Source organism: Pinus tabuliformis, chromosome 2_2, assembly GCF_031772625.1.
Source record: "Pinus tabuliformis cultivar Carrire ecotype Pingquan chromosome 2_2, CPIR1, whole genome shotgun sequence".
Classification (NCBI taxonomy): domain Eukaryota; kingdom Viridiplantae; phylum Streptophyta; class Pinopsida; order Pinales; family Pinaceae; genus Pinus; species Pinus tabuliformis.
In genome coordinates this window covers 693,311,357-693,334,494 of record NC_142300.1, presented here as the reverse complement: position 1 = coordinate 693,334,494, position 23,138 = coordinate 693,311,357, and the positions used below count along the sequence as shown (strand labels likewise).

Genomic DNA, 23,138 nt, shown 5'->3' with positions numbered 1-23,138 from the left:
TACGTGACCCACTAGGATAGTGAATATGGGCCCACGTGCTATTACGTCTGTTTTCAGGATCTCCGGATTAACAAGATTCAGTCCCCTTGAGAACGCTACCACGACAGGCGACGGCTTGACGCTGAGCACTCGTCATGTTTTTCACCAACAGCCGACGCTGGGAGGAGAGCATTTTCCAGAGGCCATTTTCGGGCAGAGCTACAGCATAACAGAAGCAGGCCCGGTGTTTGGCAATGAATCTAGCCTCCGCAAAGAATCCTTTCCCCGGCAAATTTGGCTTCTGCTGAATAGTCGTCCAGAACACTTCTGCGAAACAGTCATCCGGAATAGAAACTAGCGAGTCTCTCCCGCACAATCAAGCCGACTCCGGCTGGGTTCGTGGCTTCTTGATTTGTCGAGGCTCCGGTGCTTTGGGAATGGCTCATGAGAGGACGAGAAATTCCCATGATGGCAAAGGGTGAGGTCGAATACCATTGCTTCGTCAAGAGTCTCGCTTGGGCCACCGACGATAGAAGCTTGCAAGACGCTTTCAGTCCCTTCGGGGAAATTTTGAAGTCGAGGATTATAAGCGACCGAGAAACTAGCAAATCTCAGAAATTCGGCTTCTTGACCTTCAGCGACGAACAGTCAATGATGAAAGTTGGCTCCACATAGGCGACGTCAGGTACATTTATGATGACGAGGAAATCTTCATAGTCGACAGAGATTGTCAAATATAATGGCTTCCAAGTGGCTCCTGCTGAGCTGGAAGCTTTATTTGTGGCTCATCCGTCAATCGTTGACGCAACAGTCGTTCCTCAAAAGCACGAGGAGACGGGCGAGATTCCGACTATTGGTGCCACCGCTGTGAAGTGACGATGATGCCCTTGATCTCTGAAAACGAGATCCAGTGCCCCCACTGTAATGGCAGCTTCGTGGAACAAATCCAGGATTCGACACAGCGATAGAGGGCAACTTTGCCATTTGCAGATCCGTCACAATTGGTGGCTTTGTCACTCCGGAAGTCTCTAGTCACCACGACTATCAACACTCAAACAGCGTTCGATCCAATGAGACGGGATGGGAGTAATTCGAGCCTGACCAGCACGAAGCACAAGGGCAGTGTATCGAATCTCTCGGATGACACCAGAAACCCTCACGAGACCACCAAAGGGCAACTCAAATAGCGAGAAAGCAAGTACTCAGATGAAACAATGGCATCTGCAATGATGCAGCAAATTCAAACTTCTAGAGAGCAGTTTCAAAATGAAGCACGAAATTTTTCAAAAAATGAAAAATTATTTCGAAAAAATACCCGAGCTTTGATACCATAATCAATGAATGAATTGAATTGATTTACAATGAGCAATGAAGCTCAATAAATAGTACAATAGAATTTACAGAAACAAGTTTCTACTAAGAAAATAGAAACAGCAAGTTTCTACTAAGAAAGTAGAAACAGCGAGTTTCTACTAAGAAACTGCTAAATAAGATCAGAGATGAGCATTAAACACTAAAATAGCATTATTCTAATAGTTTGACTAGTGTTTGTGGGACTATTTTGGGTTGACTTTGACTCTTGATGGAGGCCAAATTGATCTTCCTTTGACCGAGCTTCAAAGGAGATGTTTTGTTGTTGATTTGCCCAACGTTGACTTTCTCGTTAGGGCTAAAGGTTGACTACAGTTGACTGCAGAATTTGATAGGGCTGATTTGAATTTGTATTGGGCTAGTCTATTTGACTTTTGTACTCTCTCTTCCTGTTCAACTATTGAATAATAATAAGAAGATTTGATCAAAAGGTTTTCCCCACATTGGGGTTTTTCCCTCGCATCCGCCACCTCTAATGTCCTCTTGTCTTGGCTCGTTTTGTGCACATGTTTTCATGTTCCATCTACATTTACTGTCAATTTGATTAATGGTTGATGTGATTGCTACTGAGAATTGTTATTGGGCTGCTAAAGAAAATTGAAGTAAATTGTGCTAAGCATAGAACATACCATTGTTATCTAAAATTAACACTTCTCTTTACATGCTCTCCTGGCAAGCTCTTTCACACACAAACTCATGCTCAACAATAATTTACAAAGGTGCCTTCACCCTCCTTTTACGCAATTTAATCATGCTATAACTAGCAAATACAATTTTAGAACCACAAGGTGAGTTTGACATGTTAACTAAGTCAACTCCTAGTTCAACATGTCCTTGCTTCAATCAAGATTGAAGCTCATCAACTTGTCTTCTTCTAAATACAAACTCGCACTTGGATAGCTACATATCTGAGCCTCCATATCTACGCATGAACAAACTAACTCATCCACTTCATGAACTAGTATACTTGACAAAAGAAAAACAAATCGAAGTCTTTCTTGACTAGTCAAGAAGACCCTTCTTCGCCACTGTTTTCAACACTCTATCCCAAACATCATTCTTCATAATGGAGATGTACTCCACCGTGGCACCCTGCCATACCTGCTAATTCATTTCCCCCTAAAAGCTAGAAGGCTCCGCGCCTATGATGTTGCTTATTGATGCCATTTAGTCTAGAAACTTCTTTAAAGGTCCACTCTCTTTCAATCTACTCTTAATAGCCCTAACATAATATTGAGTATCTCTAAATGTTTGAATAAACCATCAAGGTATCCTAACAAATGTGGAAGGGGCTACTATCTCCTCCTCTTCACCTGAAGGTCGTTGTGTTGCTCTGGAAGTCACTAGTAACAATTCCTAAACCTTCAAGGCTTCTAACTCCTCATCCTCTATCACTGGAATAGGTTCATGAGATGTCCTCGATGCAAAGTATTCTTCAAACTTTACATCCATGGTCACTACTATCTTCCTCTACTTTGGAATATAGACCTTGTAGACTTTTGAAATGTTAGTGTTTGTAGCTCAAACAAGTATTTCCATGAGGGTGTCTATTTATGTAAATCGTTCTTAAAAAAATCATATAATTTTTTTGAAGTCCACTTTATTAATTAATTAATTAATTAAGAGAACATTCTATTATTAAATTTATTTTTAGTTAAAAAGTGAATAAAATGAGTCACTTAATAATTTATTTAAAAGAGAGCCATTGATCTCACGATTAGATCTCAACCATTGGAGATTTGGTTTTTGGCTCATGTCAAAGTTAGAAAAGAAAGAGAGGCAAAGGGCAAAGACACACTAGACATTCCTTTCACAGATCTGATTTTCAGCCATTGGCAAGAATTTCAGCAGAATTTCAACAAGGAGAAGGCCGTCAATCTTCAGCAGGACAGGCAACCAGCTAGCAGCAAGGACAAGAGCAGCTAGATAGCCAAGCAGAACAGTCTATAACGCAGTTAGTACGGATGCCTTACTCCATAGCATTGTATGAAATCCATTGTCATATGAATTAGAGGGCAAGCTACCTGAATTTTTGTGCAAACTGTAACTTTCAAATTTCTCTTTCATTTGATTAATTCTCAAAGCCTATTTTTCCCTATGAGGGAGCTCTTGTAAGTTCTGAAAGCAATTTTGAATGATGAACTGATTCAGAAAGGCATAAAGTTAATATTACTAGCAAATTTACGTTGATTTTAGGATATTTTAACATGAAGTCTTATTGTAACCCACAAATAAACACTTCCCACTCAAGGGGACTCCAATTTATTCCTTTTCTACTGATATATGGATATAAACTAGATAGCCAAAGATGTGAAGATGACACCTTTGGCTTTACACAACTAGAATGCCTCCTTTAGTGTTGCATTAATTTGCTCACAAAGACATCGATAAGTCCTAGTCATGAATAATGGCTTTATAGCCCCTATGATGGATTGATTCTTCTGCTCTAGGGCCCCATCTCGTTGTGGGTTGTACAAATTAGTTAGCTTCCTCTTAATTAATGCCTCCTTGAAAAAATGGAAGCACCAAGAGACAAATTGATAGTAGCATTCCCTCGAACTACAGATCAATGCAGATGTGAGGCACCATTCCGCTTTCCTGGAGAGAGAGATATCGCTAGACCAAATCTCTTATCAGCAAGCTACCAAGGTCTCCTAGACATTAGCGACAAGTTGCTTCCTCATGAAAGCAACACATCAAAGGGTCCAAATCTTCCCCTAGCCCTCACTCAAGGAACCATTCTATGTTGAATTTTCTTCGCTCAAACTTGGGTGTTATGAGAGATAGCTCAAAATATAGTGGACCATAACCTATTCCCCAACTCCTTTGTATGGCCTACGCCAATTCGAGCTAAGGATTTTACATTGTTTAGCATATAGCCCCTATGTTTCTACATTATTTCTTGTTCTTTATATAGGAGACATTTTGGTACTCTTGCTTGTATCAACATCATTATTGTTAAGTTATGGTATGTTCTATGCTCAGAGCAATTTACTTCAATTTCTTCTTATTAGCCCAATGTCAATTCACAGTTTAGCAATCACATAACATAAAGTAAAATGCTAACAGAACATAAATAAATCGACAAAAGACAAACCAAGACAAAAGACACTAGATGTGGCAGCTAGCCAAGGGCAAACCCCAATGTGGGGAACCCTTTGATTAATTCTTTTATATTCTTCAATAATTCAGCAGAGAGAGAGAGAGATAGTACAATATCACAAATCTGATATTTTATGTCAGCAATAATCTATGTTGCCAGGAAACGTGGGTTCGGGGACGGGTACGGGTGCGGGGACGGGGACGGGTACGTCATTTTTCGAAACAGGGTGCGTGGGTTCGTCGGGGGTATATATATATATATATATATTTTATATATATATATATATTATATTTTATAAATTATAATATATATGAATTTGTATATTTTTCAACTTTAAACAAGAAAACTAAAATATTTATGATTTAAACTTTAAATATTTAAACATGCACATCATTGAACATTCAACATTCGCAATGAAATTTCAAAATTTCTAGTTTGATATCAAGTGCAAATTGGAGTTGACATATTAATAAGAATCACGATATATGTCCATTGTCATACTACAATCAAAATTTGTCTTAAGGCATCTCCAAACAAGAACTGGGAAATTTTAAAATACTGAAATAAAAATATCTAATGGTGAACAATGGCTTCCTCAAGCGATGTCATCAACATCACTCAAATCTTCAGTTAGCATGCTCTCCAGGTAGGGATGACTCTCATCTTGAGGCTCTTGCTCATCCATAGCAATTAGAGGTAGCTCAATAAGGCCATCTGGTTGTATCTCCTTGTCCACACACATAGCATCGTTTGTGTATTGGTCCCATCTCTTGAAAGGACCCTCGTATCCAGGGTCTTTTCGAGATATGAGACGAAGAGTGCTATGAACGTACACTAAGTTCTCTGCCTTCTTTGAGCCCAACATATTTCTTTTTACTAAATGGATAAAGGCATAACTACTCCAATTCCTCTGGCAAGATGAAGAACTAGCTACCCAGAATATTAGGGGAAGCCCATTAAATTAATTAAAAAATAAAATATAAAAGCTAAAATGAACCCCAAAGAACCCAAAAGAACCTGATTTTGGGGTTCCAAGTACCCATCATCAGGGTTCTCCGTACCCGTCAAGACAAAAGAACCCAATTTTTTTTAATGAAGAACCCGGTTCTTCATAGAAGAACCCGGTTCTTATGGGTTCTTCTCAAAAGCACCCGAACCCGAATCCGGTACTTGGGGACGAGAACCCGGGACGGGTTCGAGAACCCCACCCCCGGGTTCGGGAACCCATGCAACATAGGCAATAATATATCAGCAACCAGCAAAGTCAAAGCTAGTCAAATCAGCCCCAATTTGATCTCAAGTCAACCTAGGAGAACTCAGCCTCCAACAGCAATAGTGCCCTAAGTTCTAACCAGTCAACGCTGGTCAAATCCGTGGTCAAACAGGCCAGCGTTTGGCTGCCCAGCAATGCGGCAAGCCTAGGAGAGGCTGCCCAACCCAAAAACGAAGTCAAACCTTCCACTATGCTGGTAAATGCATGCATAAACAGATCTGTGTCCTCCACGTTCAGCCCTAACTCAATGCTGCCCTAAACTTGATCTGCATCCTCCTCCTTCGGCCACACGTGTGAGAGAAAGAATCTTCTAATGCGTAGGAGAGAGAGAAGATGTTCAGCCCTAACTCAATGCTGCCCTAAACTTGATTTGCATCCTCCTCCTTCGACCACACGTGTGAGAGAAAGAATCTTCTAATGCGTAGGAGAGAGAGAAGATGTGCAGTGAGATGAGTGAATAATGCCACAAGGTATCTTCCTTTTATATGAATCGTTGAGGTTAAGCTAGGGGTGTGCCACACACTTTATCAAGTATATACAAATAAATTCATATCTCCATAAATTCATGTCAAAATCGAATGATCATTAGATCAATCCTACACCTCTCGACGAGAGGAATGCAAGAAAAATATCATCTGCCATAAATAAAATGACCCACATGGAGTTTGGCCCTAGTTGCCAATTTTAACAATTATCCTCAGCAATCCCATTGACCTACTTTTTAGGTCATTTATTGGACATTAATCTCATTATATTATCTTATCTCACCTTATAATCATTTGCATTGTCTAATCTCAAAACATTGAACTTTTTCTTTATTTTGTTTTCAACTAAAACTTTTAACTCCTAAAACCTACTAAAGAACTCATCTTTGGTCTTTAGGAAGTCTATCGAAGTATTGCAAGAGAAGTCGTCAAAAAAATAAATAGAATACATGCTTCCTAAAATGGATATTACTACCATCGATCCATAGACATTTGAATGCACCATATCTAGAATTTCCTTGGACCTATGCTCGCTCCTTGGGAAAATAACTTTGGCATGTTTGTTGAGCATGCACACTCTACACACTCCATGTTGCTCAATACTAGACTTTGGATGGCATGTGACTATCCCCTTCATAATAGCCAAAGCTTTATGATGCAAGGGCCCCGTCCTCTTGTGCCACAACCCACACAAGCTATAATTGTTATGATCCAAGGCTCAATCAAGTTCACCCAACAACCTATAATTATTAGCTTCCTTAAACCATGTTACCTATGCTATATCTAGGCTAGATTCCTTTGGTTTGATGAGGACCTATTGGTTTTTGAACTCCACATCATAGCCCTTGTGCTCCATAACCAAAACCTAAAGCAAGTTCTTTCTAAGTCTTGGAATGAACAAAACATCATCAACATATAAAACCTAACTCAATGTGGAAGAGAATAATACCTACTCTTGCTACTAGGTACTTGGCATCACCAAGCTCATGCTATACTACTTAGTCTTGCTTTGTTAAACTAGAGAATAATTGTCAAGGTGATGTCATATGATGAGATGCTCCATATTCACGTACCACACATTCCTAAGAATTGTGTTGGTATAAAGGCAAGATACCATCGAGAAATCCTTCTCAAACTTGGCAACAAACTTATCCAAATAAGTTTCTATAGACGCTACTACCTACTTTTGATGTTACTTCCACCGACCCTTCTTCTTATCTAGATTCTAGACATTGTGATGCATAATGACCATGCTTATGAGGAACGAAGCACTTATTTTTACTCAAGTCCTTTCCTAACTATGAGGTTGACTCCTCACTTTTTCCCTTACCCTTGCTAGGTCCTTTACCTTTGCCTTTATTTGTCTAACCAAAATAGAACAAGGTTCTCATCATCGCCCTTCTTGCTAGCTTTCAACTCCAATCAAGTCTGCTCTTGGATACAATCATCCTGCATCTTTTCAATGTGAGGAAGCTTCTCATGATCACAAACACCTTTGACGAATGGTTCCCATGAAGCTAGGAATCTATTTAGTGCCATGTTCACTCGCTTTAAATCTACAACCTTATCCCTAACGATTACAAGTTGACCATGAACTTGTGTGCCCTGCATAAGGTAACTATTGTCTAAATCTGTTAGGTCATCTCTATGGATCTAAGTTTGTGAATTCACACTATCACCTTCCTATTTATGTTCTCACTTGCTAGAGGCCCACTAGGGCATAAATCATATCCTTTATTGTTTTCTTCTCATATATATAGAGGGATCAAATGATCCTTTACAGCTTTACAGCATCCATGATCATCCACTTGGACATAACTTTCGTCCTCATGTGAAGGCACAATATCCTAGATATCAGTCTTTTAATAAGAAGAGCATAACCCTTAGTTTCCATAACAAAAAATTTAAGGACCATCAAGTCTATCCTCGAATCTGAAGCTAGCTAACACCATCTTTGAGATCCAATTCGCGAACTCCTACATCTGAAAATTAGTCCTTCAAAGAAATATGGAAACCATCCTTCTGACAATTTTTCAAGCCTATGTGATTGTTATCCTAATGTTCTCACACTCAATAACTGAAAACAAAGTTGATTTAACAGTAGAAAATTAAATTTCTGAACATTTCATGAATCACACAATAGCTGAAAAAATGAACAGTGGAAGAAATAAAAAACACATATAGAGAAATTTCTCCTTCCAATTTTCATTCCTTTGATCAAAGCTTATAACGTGCCCTCTGCACCCTGCTTTGAACCAACAAGTATACACTCAATTAAATCACCTCAAACAATAGTGTACAATCAAATCACAGGGTGTAAGACCAAATCTGAGAGTGTATAACCTGTGCAAGAAGAAAGGACCACCACAACAGTGGTGTACTTGCTGGTCACTTAGCAATATGTTCCTCTTCTTCTCTTCAAATGCACTCTACCCTCTTCCAGCTCTCTTGTTGTCTTTCATGTGTGTTATTGACCTGTTCTATATCATCCTATTTGTGCTTTGAGAGAAAATAACTGATCTTTCAATCCTAAAAACTAATATCCTCAATCCTAGCTGCTACCTATATCAATCATGAGATTTATGGCTAAGATCAAAAATCATAATAAAAATCATGAGATTCCTAAAACTAGTTCACTTCAAAAAAAAGTAGACTTGCGTTTGTCATACTGTTAAAAGTGAAATTAGAAGATATAATTATCTTCCACATTTCCTAAGTGGTCACTAATAAAATGTCTCAAACCACTTCCTGCACATTTACACTTAAAGTTAATTTATGCAAGAAATTCCTGCTCAAGCTACATTTCTCTACATTTTGTTCCCAAAATCAGGTGATTCTTCTTTCTAGTTGTTGCTTAAAGAAATGGCTGTTTGAAGATAAGGTTGTAATCGAAGCATCTTAGAAAACTGCTGCCATTCATTGTTGCCCTGCCTGGAAATCACTTTTAGTTTTGTCAGTTTTTGGTAAACTCTTCCATCTTGTCAATCTCTGCTTCTTCATCACCAAGGAATCAAATTCTATGAGCCATTTTCAATCATTCGCACAAGGCTGGAAGCATTAGACTCTGATACCACTGTAAAGTTCTCATCTAAATTTTTCTTTTGTTTTTTCTTGCCAAATAAATTTCAATAAGGATAAGCAAAGGTAAATTTCATGAGCCTTAAGAAAATACATACTTATAAAATGCTTAGCACCTGAAGATTGTACATTTTCTTCAATTTAAATAGAAAGTGTGATTTTTCCTGGAGAAAAAACCATACTTATAAAATGTAGAAATAATAGAATAAATCAAATCAAAAGTTATTATAGCAGATCAAATCAAAAGTTATTATAGCAATAAGAGACATGAATTAAGCCACCTGGAAATGGCCCTTTGTAATTTAATTCGGGTTTGAAGATGAAGTACGATGGGCACAGAATGAAATACTTTGACTGTTGGATTGTTATAATCCCACAAAACAGACTGTTAAACAAATTATTGGTTTCATGTTCAAGATGAAATAATCGTGAAGCCTCCAGTTGTTTTCAATGATCAGGAAATGTTGAGAGCAGAATATGTAGTTAACATGCTGCCCAAATACCTGCTAAAAATCTACCAATAGACCCAAGTGATTGAGCAAATTACTGAAGCCAATAGACCAAAGTGATTGAGGGCAAATTACTCAATGGAATGCACCCAAGTAACTAAGTTGATTACTCAATCCAATAGGCAGCTTAGTGGATTGCCATCCTCTGTTGGATGAAAGTGTAAATATTTGCACCCTCAACCCCTCCAGAAATCTGGTTTTTCATCCAAACTCTTCTCTCTTTAGCTGACAAACTTAGCTGCTTAACATATACTCTGTAAAACATGCTTAAGTGCAACTAGCAGGTAAAACCTACTTTGTAAAACCTAGCTGCTTAACACCTGCTTAACAGAAAATCATTAAACTTTCCCAAGAGGCACCAAATCACACCAAACAACAAATACCATTATGACAAGCAACCCAAGCATGATCAGCAAGTGTGAGCCTTTCATCAAGCCAACCTCGAAATTTTGAAATATCCCCTAAAATGTAGGAAATGGCCATTTATTCAAGAAAATAAATTAACAAAGCATTAAAAAGAACTACCTACTTCTCCTACCACATTTCCACTCACGCTCATCACATCACCAAATGGGCAAGAGGGCACCACAATGCATTCCCACTCATCTTCACCATATGTCACAAAATCAATAAGTGGGCCCCACAATAATCTACTGATAAAGAGGGGACATACTATCATCAGAATAACTTATGATAACATTGCCTAAACATTTCATTAAATATGTCCTAGATTTTTTTTTGTTTGTTGCTGATTTTAGTTTTTTAAGATTATATTTTTTTAGTTTTAGATTTATAAGTGGGTCCCAGAATGTTTATAACCCAGAAACCTGCAAGCTTTTTAACTCTTCAGAGAATACACTGAAAGCAATGTTATCGTTGACAGGAGATTTCCTTAAAAGTTAAAACATTTACAACACGTTCCTCTTTTGGGAAACACCCCAGAATCATTTCTGGGGTATACCATATATCATACCAATTTCCTATCAGAAACATTTTCAGTATGGAAATGGGGGTTGGGGAAAGTTTCTAGTAACATAATTGCCAACATAAAGAATTTTGCTACATTGAATTGCTCTATATTAACTAATTCCCAGCATAAGATCCTTTTTAAGCAAATAGTTGTCCGCACTTAGATATTTACATCCATAGTCAGTAAGTTTATGATTATAATTATAAGCTGCCATCTAGATGACCTTGAAAGAAACTGTCAAAACATAAACTAGTTTCCTTTGTGAATTGCAATACTTGTGAATTGCTTACAAACTATATGTTGAAAATAAGGAAAATAGGGTTAATGATTACAGTTTGATCATATGCATCAATGCCTTCGCTGTCAAGAAGTAAGAGATTGTACTCAGTTCCATCTAGAGCAGTCCTCTTCAGTGGAGCACTCCACATCCAAAGGCCCTTTGTACATGGTCGATGTGTGGATGCAACCTGAAAGCCACTGCTCCTTCCAAGAAGCTGTCAAAGATATGAACAGAAATAGCATTGTGAGATTTTAACATGATAGATTAGAATGAGCTAAAATGTTTAATTCAATCTAAAGAGAAACCTTTGTTTATTGCAAGTATTCAAAGCCAGGAAAGGTTCCCTGGAAACTGTTACAGAGGCTTATCACTTCATACACAACAAGATAATATTTAAATCTACTTTTCAATCATCTGATTGAAAAAAGACATGGAAAATTAATAACAAAATATTACAGTTGATGATATCAAGTTAATCAAGACTGCCTAAAAAGAAATTTGCATTGTGACCCACAAACATGCAAGTTTCAGTGCTCATGATAAATAATAATGCAGAATAAAAGGACAAAATGCCATCTATTGACATCCCTCAGTTGTGCAATATCCCACTCCTCTAAACTTTATCTCCATATACTACTTCCAGATTGAGGTGTCTAAACCTTCAGTAAAACTTTTAAACTAATGAACAGAACTAATATAACATGAAACAGCCATACAAACTGGAAATGCCTAGGTCAGTCATGCCCTTCATTGTTTCCCTGATTTGCCTCTTGCAAATTTAACAAAAACTATCGAAATAGCCTAGTCAAGAAAAGGCCAATATATAAACTCAACACTGTGGATTTATTTAGGAACTCCAACACACTTCGGTTCAGAGTGCATAATCCATAATCAAATCCAATACACGACATGCAAAACCTGTCTATTAAAAGTTATTTGGCGATGTGCTAAGAGTTGTATACAGTTCCCTGTTTGATACAGGGAAAAGAACGGATTAATTCATGTACATTAGAAAAGATTAATTCATTTACATCAGACAGCTAATCTGTTAATTTTAGCATAACAATGGTATGTTCTATGCTTAGAGCAATTTTACTTCAAATTTCTTTATTAGCCCAATATCATATCCAGTATAGCTATCAGAAAACATGATACTAAAATGCAGATAGAACATAAGCAATAACAGTAGAAGACAAGCCAACACAAGAGGACACAAGATATGGCACCAGCCAAGGACAAATCCCAATGTGGGGAAACCCTTGATCAATTCTTCTTATAATTCTTCAAAAGTTCAGCAGAGAGAGAGAGAGTACAATTTACAATATTCACTTGCCCAAACTGATCACTCAAAACAGCAGAAGCAGAAAGCCCTAACCAGAAAGTCAACATTGTTCAACAGGGCTGGAATTGAACTCCAAAACAGCTCGGTCAACCTTGGTCAACTTGGCCTCCAACAGCAAGATAATGCAGCCCAAAACAATCCAAAAATAACCAGTCAAATCTGGTCAACAAAAGTCAACACAGCAACCTGAATTAGGGCAGTCGACGCTAGTCAATGCAGGGGTCAAACTGCCTCAGTTTTTGTGCCCAGAACAGCAGCCTGCCCAAACACAAGTCTCCCTCACAAAACCAAAGTCAAACAGGGTCAGCGCTGGTCAAAGTCAGCCTCCTCAAATTTCGGTCTCCTGAAATTTCAGCCTCCTGAAATTTAGGTCAAAACTGGTCAACACAGCAGCTAGAAAAGACAGTCTTCCTTTAGCACGTGGGGAGAAAGAGAGACCCAGAAATCCATACCCAATCAGATGAGAGAGAGAGATGAATGAGATGAAATGCCAAAATGAGGAGGCACCTTGTATTTATATGCAATGTTGAAGGTTGGAGGAAGCTAATATGATGGCTGTCCAACCTTGACAATTTGTCCATAATCAAAATAAATTCATAACTTCATTTGTACAAGTCAGAATGGGGTGATCTTTAGATCAATCCTACACCTCTTGGAAAGAGGAATCCGAAAAAAAATATCTGCTGTCTCATAACAGTTGTCCAAAGTGATGTTTGGCCCTAGTGGCCAAATTTAACAGTCACTCTCAACTAGGGAGAACATCACCTGCCAAACTATCAGAGAATTTGTACAATCCTTGTCACTGCACAACTCTGCTCTGCTGAACCATGAAGAAAGAAAAAATGATCGAGAATGTATCATACCATTCTCCACTGACCCGAAGTCAGTCTCCAATAGCAGAGAGTGTCATACCACTCTTAACCGACCTGAAGACAATTTCCATTGATCCCAGATCAATATCAACATCCTAGCATAGGGAGTGCGGTAGTACACAATGCGTCCATCGATAGTACTATGGTCCCTATCCTCATTTCTCTACTAATTGACCAAATGAGAGGTACTTCCCATGAGTTCCAGATTGCATGGGTAGGATGTGTCGGCGGGAGAAAGTGAACCATTTACGGACTTGCAGTCCACCATCCCAAATCTTTCAAGTATCTTCACAATATATTTCCTTGAGAAAGGAAAATCTCACGTGGCTTTTGCCAGACCTCCAACCCTAGGAAGTAATGCATCAGTCCTAGGTCCTTCATTTCGAATTCAAAAGCCAACTCCCTCTTACATTGATGAATAAGAGGGTTTGCACCTGTCAAAAAGAGATCGTCCACATAGAGTACCAAGATGAGAGGTCTATCATTCTCAACCTTAAAGTAAAGGTTCAGATCAGCTTCATCATATAGGTATTGATCCTCTCATACCAAGCCTGGGGTGCTTGCTTCAACCCATAGAGGGCTTCTTCAACCTACATACATGTGTCTGACGATATTCAACTTCAAACCCCTCAGGTTGTTCCACATAGACTTCTTCCTTAAGTGAAGAAGCAAGAAGGCAGTCTTGACATCCATCTGGTGTAGATTCCATCCTTGCGAGGCGGCTATAATTGAACGAATGGTGGTGTAGCGAGTAACGAGTGCAAATATCTCATCATAATCTACACCTTCCTTTTGAGAAAAGCCTCGAGCAACGAATCTGGCCTTGAACTTTTCAGCACTTCCATTAGCTCCATACTTGATCTTGTAGAGCCATTTCGAGGTGACAACAGATTTGTCCCTAGGGTCTAGGGACCACATCCCAGACATCATTCTTTATAATCGACTCATACTCTTCGTTTATTACATCCTTCCAAACCTGGTGTTTGGCAGCTTCTTCGAATGTGCAAGGCTCAGATTGAACAATGGTGCCCATAGCAGTTAAGTACCCTTGGTACCTATTCGGCTTCTTGCTTTCAAGAAATGTCCCCCTAGGTGCAACATGTCTCTCGTCATGTTCAAGAGTCTCCCTAAGCCAAGAGGGTCTCCTTTTCAAGGAGGAGAGCTCATGAGGGGGTGGATCAATGGGATCCATTGATCCTTCAGCATCGGACATCTACTCATCCTGTGGTTCTCACTGCTTTCTAGAATTTGTTTCTTTGTCCTTCCTTGGAAGAGGAAGGTTACTAATATTCCCAAGGGTAGCATCCTCATCGAAAGTGACATCATGACTTATCTCCACTTTTCTTTGACCAGGCTCATAAATTCTATACGCCTTGGAAGTTTCACTGTAGCCCAAAAATGTTCCTTTCTTCCCAAAAGCATCCAACTTGCTTCTCTTTTCTTTCGACACATGAAAATATATGGGACTACCAAAAATTATAAAGTGAAAAACATCAAGTTTCTTACCAGTGAAAACTTCTTCGGGAGTCTTGGAGTCCAATGCTTGATGAGGGCATCTATTTTGAACATACACGAGTGGTTTCTACGACAGAACGGTTCTTCCTTTCAACAACACCATTTTGCTCGGGAATATATGCGATAGTAGTCTCCCTCTTAATGCCAGCTTAGCTACAATAATCTTTGAACTCATTTGATTCGTATTCAATTCCATTATCAATCCTCAATATTTTGATCCTCCTCCCGAATTGATTTTTGACCAAAGCTTTGAAAGAACAGAACCATGAGAATGCTTCATCCTTCTTCAAAAAAAATATATCCAAGTCTTGCGAGAGAAATCATCTATAAAGGTTGCATAATATAAGTATCCTCCCAATGAGTTCAAAAGCATTGCACCAGATAGATCAGAGTAAATCAATTGCAATATGTCAGTGGTCTTGCTATCACTTGAGGGGAATGGTCCCCTTGTATGCTTTCCTTTGGCACATCCCTAACAAACACCTTCATGTTCTACTTTAAATCTAGGCATACTTGTCACCATCTTCCTTGCATCGGGTTGAGCCTTATAGTGTAGATGAGCAAACCTCCAGTGCCATAACTCGGATTGAAGTGATGTGTCACAAGACATGGCTCTCAATGGGCTTCCTCCAACCTGATATAGGCTATCAATCTTGAAGCCAAGTGTAAATGCATCTTTGAAAATTTTACTCCACACACGTACCTTTCCATCGATGAATTCCACCTTGAATCCTTTGTCCTCCATCGCCGAGATAGATACTAGATTCTTCTTTAGATCAAGTACATATAGTACTTCTTGAAAATGAACGGTGTTACCTTGATTTAATTGAAAGGTAACATTCCCAACTCCCTTCACAAGGTAGGTAGCATTGTCTCCGAGGATAGTTTCCAAATTTGTATCATTTTCAAACAAATTTGAAAGAGCTTCCTTATACCCGGTGAAGTGCCTTGAGGCACCACTATCAATCAACCAATTTCCCAGTATCCTAAGGAGATGCAATATAAAGGAAAGATATAAGATAGAATTCTTTTTGCTTGTTATCAACAACATTAGATTCATCATACCTGGTGTTTCCTGATCTCTTGGAAGCTCAATCATTTCCTAGAAGCATTCCTTTTCCCTTTGTTGTTGAACCTGCCATTCCTTTGATTGTTGTTATTGCCCCTGGAATGATTGTGATCATCATCATGAGATGTGTCCCTTCTATTTGGACACTCCCTAGCAAAGTGACCAAACTTGTTGCAAACGAAGCATCTTCCCTTCCTTCCATTTTTGAATCTCGGTCTTCCTTGACTTTGCTTCTTCGAACATGCATCGTTCTTCCTCTTGACATGAGTGGAGAATGCGGTAGGATTATTCCTATTCGAAGGCATCTCCAATTCCATCATCCTTGTTTCTTCTTGAGAACATCTAGTCAGAAATTCTTCAAAATCTGCAATTCTGTCGTTATTGAGAATAGTAGTGTTGAACACATGCCATTCGAGAAGAAGACCTCCAAGGGCAATGAGAGTGAGCTCCCTATCAAGAATAGCTTCACCAATCAAAAGAAAGTCATTTTTTATCTCGGTAATCCTCATGAAGTAGGATTGAATATCCTCACCTTCTCCGTTCTTTATATCCTTCAGCTTGTTCTTGAGGAAAAGAATTTGATTTGCATTGCTAGATTTGAAAATGCAAACCAACCTATCATATCTCTTTTGATGTATTCAAATCGAAGATGTAAGCCACTAAGTGCTTACGAATAGAATCCCTGATGATCTTCTTGGCTTTGACTTCACCCTTCTTGTACTTTGTCTTAGCAAAAGCCAGTGCATTTGAAGGAGGTTTCGAAATTTTTCCCTGCACATAATCCATGACATCTTGCTCTTCTAAAGTCAAATCAAGAGACATCTTCCATGCATGATAATCAAACTTATCATGAAGCTTATCATCAGACTTGAAGTAGGTTATGGAGGCCATTGGGACTTGTTCTTGATCAGTGATTGCTCCTCTTAGTGATTGCTCTTCACTCTTGCTTGGGCTTTGTCTTCACCTCAGCTCTGATACCATGTTAATTTTAGGATAACAATGGTATGTTCTATGCTTAGAGCAATTTTACTTCAATTTTCTTTATTAGCCCAATATCATATCCAATATAGCAATCACATCAACATGATAGTAAAATGCAAATAGAACATAAACAATAACAATAGAAAATAAGCCAACACAAGAGGACAAAAGATATGGCACCAGCCAAGGACAAACCCCAATGTGGGGAAACCCTTGATCAATTCTTCTTATAATTCTTCAAAAGTTTAGCAAAGAGAGAGAGTACAATTTACAATATTCACTTGCCCAAACTGATCAGTCAAAAAAGAAAAAAGAAAAAGCCCTAACCAGAAAGTCAACATTGGTCAACAAGGCTGAAATTGACCTCCAAAACAACTTTGTCAGCCTTGGTCAACTCGACCTCCAACAACCAGATAATGCAGCCCAAAACAATCTAAAAATAACCAATCAAATTTGGTCAACAAAAGTCAACGCAACAACCTGAATTAGGGCAATCAATGCAAGGGTCAAACTGCCTAGGTTTTTGTACCCAAAACAATGGCATGCCCAAATAGAAATCTCCCTCACAAAATCCAAGTCAAACAAGGTCAACACTGGTCAAAGTCAACCTCCTGAAATTTCAGTCAAATATGGTCAACACAGCAGATAGAAAAGATAGTCTTTCTTTCGCACGTGTGGAGAGAGAGAAGCCCAGAAATCCGTACCCAATCAAGATGAGAGAGAGAAATATGAATGAGATGAGATGCAAAAATGAGGAGGAGGCATCTTGTATTTATATGCAACATTGAAGGCTAGAGGCGGCTAATTTGATGGCTGGCCGACCTTGACAATTTGTCCATAATCAAAATAAATTCATAACTTCAATTGTACATGTCAGAATGGGATGATCTTTACATCAATCTTACACCTCTCGAAAAGAGGAATCCAAGAAAAATATAAGCTGCCTCATAAGAGTTGTCCAAAGTGATGTTTGGCCCAGTTGCCAAATTTATCATAATCACTAAAAAACAATATCCTTACAAGTACAAGATTCCCCACCTTATGCATGAACAAGGCCAAGAAAAAACCACGTAAATAGAAATAGGCATATCAGGAGCTCTACAAGGCAGGCAAACAATAAGAATAAACATTATCAATTTGGTTCCAATGAAAAAAAGAGGATATGTCATAACCTTACAATATGCACTTAAGTAGATTTGATTGCAACCCCATCCATATAATGAAGTGTCTTTAATAGTTTAGCTAACTACAATTAGTAATATAGTAAAAACATGCTAGTTGAAAAAGTGCAGTGCAATTTTGCATCACAAAAGATAAGGGACAAGTGAAAACAAACAAATTGCCCCTTTCCTCAGGAGGATTGTTTTCTAAATTTCAATCCATTTGTATCTTTTCCTGAGGCCTTTGATGCAAACTGAGGCACAGAGAAAACAGCGACAAAAGGTCATGTACGGGCATATCATTATCAATGAGGTAAAAGAGATGCAAGAATCCATTCTCTAAGGCCAAAAGTTCCCAAGGACATAGCTCTCATATGAACACCTGGCAACACGTGAGATAAGTAACAAATCCAATCTGCACTTGATTGAAAGCAACAAATGGCCCATGCAGTAGAATATTGTTAATATAACACAAAAAGCATGCATGCCCCATGATTGTTTAGAACCAAAGAGCAATACATTAGAATCAAGCATTTTGGCCATAAAACAAAGACATTTTTAGCAACGGTAAATGGATTGGGGAATTCCCTCTCATATGAAGTGTGTTAAAATTGGCAACTAGGGCCAAACTCCACATGGCTCATCTTATATATGATCGCTGATATTTTTATTAGATTCCTCTCTCAGAGAGGTGTAGGATAAATCTAAAGATCATCTGATTATGACATGTACAATTGAAGATATGAATTTATTTATATTATAGACAAATTGTCAAGGTCAACCAACAATCAAAACAGCCACACAAGCCCCCAATTCATCCTCAACGTTGCATATAAAAAGGAGACCTCAAATCATTTTCACCATCATCTCATCACACTATCTCTCTCTCCTCTTGTGATTGGGCACACTATCTGAGGCAATCTTCTCTCTCTCCACACATGTAAACTAGGGTTTTTGTTTGCTACATTGACCAGTGTTGACCGAGTTGCTAGGAGGCTATTTGACTGTATTGACTTGATGCATTGACCTATTTTGACTTTGGTTTGGGTGAGGAATCTTTGTCTAAGCAAGCCGCAATTCTGGACACAAAAATCAAGGAGTTTTGACCAGCATTGACTGTGGTTAGGGCTACCCACAAGTTGATTGATTGACCAAACTTTGACTAGGCAGTATTCGACTTTGTTTGGAGGCCGAAGTTGACTAAAGTTGACCGAATCTTTGAGGATCAAATCTGCCCTGTTGACCAGCATTGAATTTTCTAATTAGGGTTCTTTTGTTGCTGTTATAAATTATCAAAATTTGTAAATTGTAATATCTCTCTCTGTTGAACTATTGAAGACTATAAGAAGATTTGATCAAGGGTTTCCCCAGCCACATCTTGTGTCCTCTTGGCTTGTCTTCTACTGTTTATTTTATGTTCTATCAGCGTTTTACTTACATGTTTATGTGATTGCTAAACTGAAATTGATATTGGGCTCATAAAGAAATTGGAGTAAAATTGCTCTAAAGCATAGAACATACCATTGTTGCCTAAAATTAACATGGTATCAGAGTTGGGGTGAAGACAAAGCCCAAGCAAGAGTGAAAGAGCAATCACCAAAGACAGTTGGACAAGGACAAAAGACTCAATGAGTTCCTCATCTTACTTCCCGACTAAAGACAAGCTCCATGATAAATCTGACTATCATGGATGGAAGATGTCTCTTGATTTGACATTGGAAGAGAAGGAAGTGATAGATTATGTGCAGGGTAAAAACCCTGAGCCTCCTTCAAATGCATCGGTTGCCGCGAAAACCAAGTACAATAGGGCTGAATTCAAAGCAAAGAAGATTATCAAGGATTCCATTGACAAGCATCTGGTGGGCTATATCTCCAAATTGAAGACCTCCAAGTAGATATACGACATGTTGGTCAACATGTTCAAGGTTAGTAATGCTAATCAAATTCTCTTTCTCAAGAATAAGTTGAAGGGTATTAATAAGGGCAAGGAAGAGGACATTCAATCATATTTCTTGAGAAATACTAAGATCAAGAATGATCTACTCTTGACTGGAGAAGTCATTCCTGACAGGGAACTTACTCTCACCACCCTTGGAGAACTCCCACCTGAGTGGTATGTATTTAGAACCAATATACTCAACAATGACCGGATTCCACGATTTGAAGAATTGATGTTGAGATGCATTCAAGAAGAAACCAAAATGGTGGAGCAAGAAATGCCTTCTCATAGAAACAACCCCATTGCATTCTTCACTCAGGACAAAAGGAGCTAAAGGTCATTTCCATGGAAAGCCTGGATCTAAGGGAGGAAGGAAGGGCAGGTGCTTTGTTTGCAATAAGTTTGGCCACTATGAAAGGGAGTGTCCCAATAAAAGGGATACACCTCAAGATGATGACTATCATAACAACTCCAAGGGCAACTTCAACAACAACAACAACGATCAAAGGAATGGTAGGTCCAAAAGGGCAAAGGAAAAAGGAATGCGGAACATCAAGGAAATGGTCGACCCTCCAAGAAATCAAGGAACTCCAAGTATGATGAATCCAGTTTAAAATAAGCAAAAAGAGTACTATCTTATATCGGCCCTCTCCACTGCCTCTCCTCCGGTCACTTTGGGAAATCGGTTGTTTACAATAAGCAAAAAGAGTACTATCTTATATCGGCCCTCTCCACTGCCTCTCTTCCGGTCACTTTGGGAAATTGGTTGATTGATAGTGGTGGCTCAAGGCACTTCACCGGATACAAAGAAGCCCTCTCCAATCTGAGAGAAAAGGAGACAAACTTGGAGATCATCCTTGGAGATGATGTCATCTATCCCGTGAAGGGAGTAGGGAATGTTACCCTTCAATTGAATCAAGGTAACACTATTCATTTGCAAGAAGTACTATATGTACCTCATCTCAAGAAGAACCTGGTGTCCATTTCAGCAATGGAAGATAAAGGATTCAAGGTGGCTTTTATCGATGGAAAGGTACATGTTTGGAAAAGAAATTTCAAAGTTGCTTTTACTCTTGGGTTCAGGGTTGACAATTTGTATCAAGTCGGAGGAAGTCCATTGGGAGCCTTGTCTTGCGACACATCTCTACAATCTGAACTATGGCAATGGAGGTTCGCTCATCTTCATTATAAGGCCCTACCCGATGTGAAACAAATGGTGACAAGTATGTCCGAGTTCAAAGTAGAGCATGAAAGTGTATGCCTGAGATGTGCCGAAGGAAAACTTACAAGGAGACCATTCCCCTCAAGTAATAGCAAGACCACAGACATATTGCAATTGATCCACTCCGACATATCTGGTATGATGCTTGTAAACTCCTTGGGAGGATACTTATATTATCTCACCTTTATGGATGATTATTCTCGCAAGACCTAGATCTACTTCTTGAAGAAAAAGGATGAAGTGTTCACCTGGTTCCGACATTTCAAAGCCTTGATTAAAAAACAATCCTAAGTATGAATCCAATGAATTCCAAGATTATTGCAGAGAAGCTGACATTAAGAGGGAGACTACAATGCCATACACTCCTGAGCATAATGGTGTGGCTGAAAGGAAGAATTGATCTATTGTAGAAGTTGTTTGTGTCATGCTTCATGACCAAGGCCTTCTGAAGTTTCTATGGGGTGAAGCTGCAAATATCATCGTGTATGTTCAAAACCAATGCCCTCATCAAACATTAAACTCGAAGACTCCTGAAGAAATGTTCACTAGTAAGAAATTTGATGTCTCTCATTTTATAATTTTTGGAAGCCCTGTATATTTTCATGTGCTGAAAGAGAAAAGAAGCAAATTGGGTGCATCTGGTAAGAAAGGAATCTTTGTGGGCTATAGTGAAAATTCTAAGGGATATCAAATTTATGTGGCTGGTCAAAAGGAAGTTGAGATAAGTCATGATGTCACCTTTGACGAAGATATGGCCCTCAGGAAGATCAACAACCTTCCTATCCTAAGGAAGGACAAAGAAGTTGACACAAGAAATCAGGATGAAAAACAGGACAAATCGATGCCTGATGTTGATGAACCTATGGATCCTATTGATCCACTCCCTCATGAGCTTTCCTCCTCCAAGAGGAGACCCTCATGGCTTAGGGAGACTCTCGAAGACGCCGAGAGGCTCATTACACCAAGGGGGACTTTCCGCGAAAGCAAAAAGCCGAACAAGTACCAAGGATATTTGACCGCCATGAGCACTATCATTCAAAATGAGTCTTCATCATTCAAAGAAGTCGTGAAGCAACAAGTATGGAAGGATGCTATGAATGAAGAATACGAGTCAATTATGAAGAATGATGTCTGAGATGTGGTTCCTAAACCCCTGGACAAATCAGTTGTCACTTTTAAGTGGTTCTACAAAATCAAGCATGGAGGTGATGGAAGTGCAGAAAAGTTCAAGGCTCGCTTTGTTGCTCGAGGATTCTCTGAAAAGGAAGGTGTAGATTACAATGAGATATTTGCACATGTTGCCCGATACACACCACCATCCGCTCAATCATAGCCCTTGCTGCCACGCAAGGACAGAACCTACATCATATGGATGTCAAGACTGCCTTCTTGCATGGTTTAATCAAAGAGGAAGTCTATGTGGAACAACCCGAAGGGTTTGAAGTTCATGATCGAGAATCTCATGAATGTAGGTTGAAGAAAGCTTTGTATGGATTGAAGCAAGCACCCCCAATGATCGAGAATCTCATGTATGTAGGTTGAAGAAAGCTTTGTATGGATTGAAGCAAGCACCCCCGACTAGGTATGAGAGGATCGATAACGTCGAACTAAACCTTTACTTTAAGGTTGAAAATGATAAACCTCTCATTCTAGTACTTTATGTGGACGACCTCTTTCTAACAGCTGCAGACCCTCTCATTCACAAATGTAAGAGGGAGTTGGGTTTCTGAATTTGAGATCAAGGACCTAGGACCGATGCACTATTTCCTATTAGTTTTTTGTAGCATCGGAATGTGCTCTAGCCTTGAAAATTGGTGGAAAGGCAAAGGCACATGAGTTCTAAAGAGCCCATAAACCGTTTGGTGAAATTCCACACGGATTTTATTTTATTAAAATAATTCATATTTTTAAAGGAGTTCCTAAGTCTAAACTTAGGGAAATTAAAATATTGATGGGCATTAATCAAAATATGGGTGATAATGATCTAAAA

The 23,138-nt window shown here is 38.8% G+C and overlaps 1 protein-coding gene across 2 annotated transcripts in view; it reads right to left on the bottom strand.

The window, feature by feature from the left end:
* The window catches only part of LOC149194566 (Guanylate-binding family protein), a 92,416-nt gene that overhangs the window by 48,847 nt on the left and 20,431 nt on the right, over nucleotides 1-23,138 (bottom strand). Inside the window, exon 2 of one of the 2 annotated variants that reach the window (XM_089405117.1) lies at nucleotides 11,101-11,262. The exons of the other annotated variant lie outside the window; for it this stretch is intronic. Coding sequence (XP_089261243.1) covers nucleotides 11,101-11,262 — 162 coding nt within the window. The remainder of the gene's footprint in view (nucleotides 1-11,100; nucleotides 11,263-23,138) is intronic. 2 annotated transcript variants of the gene reach the window in all.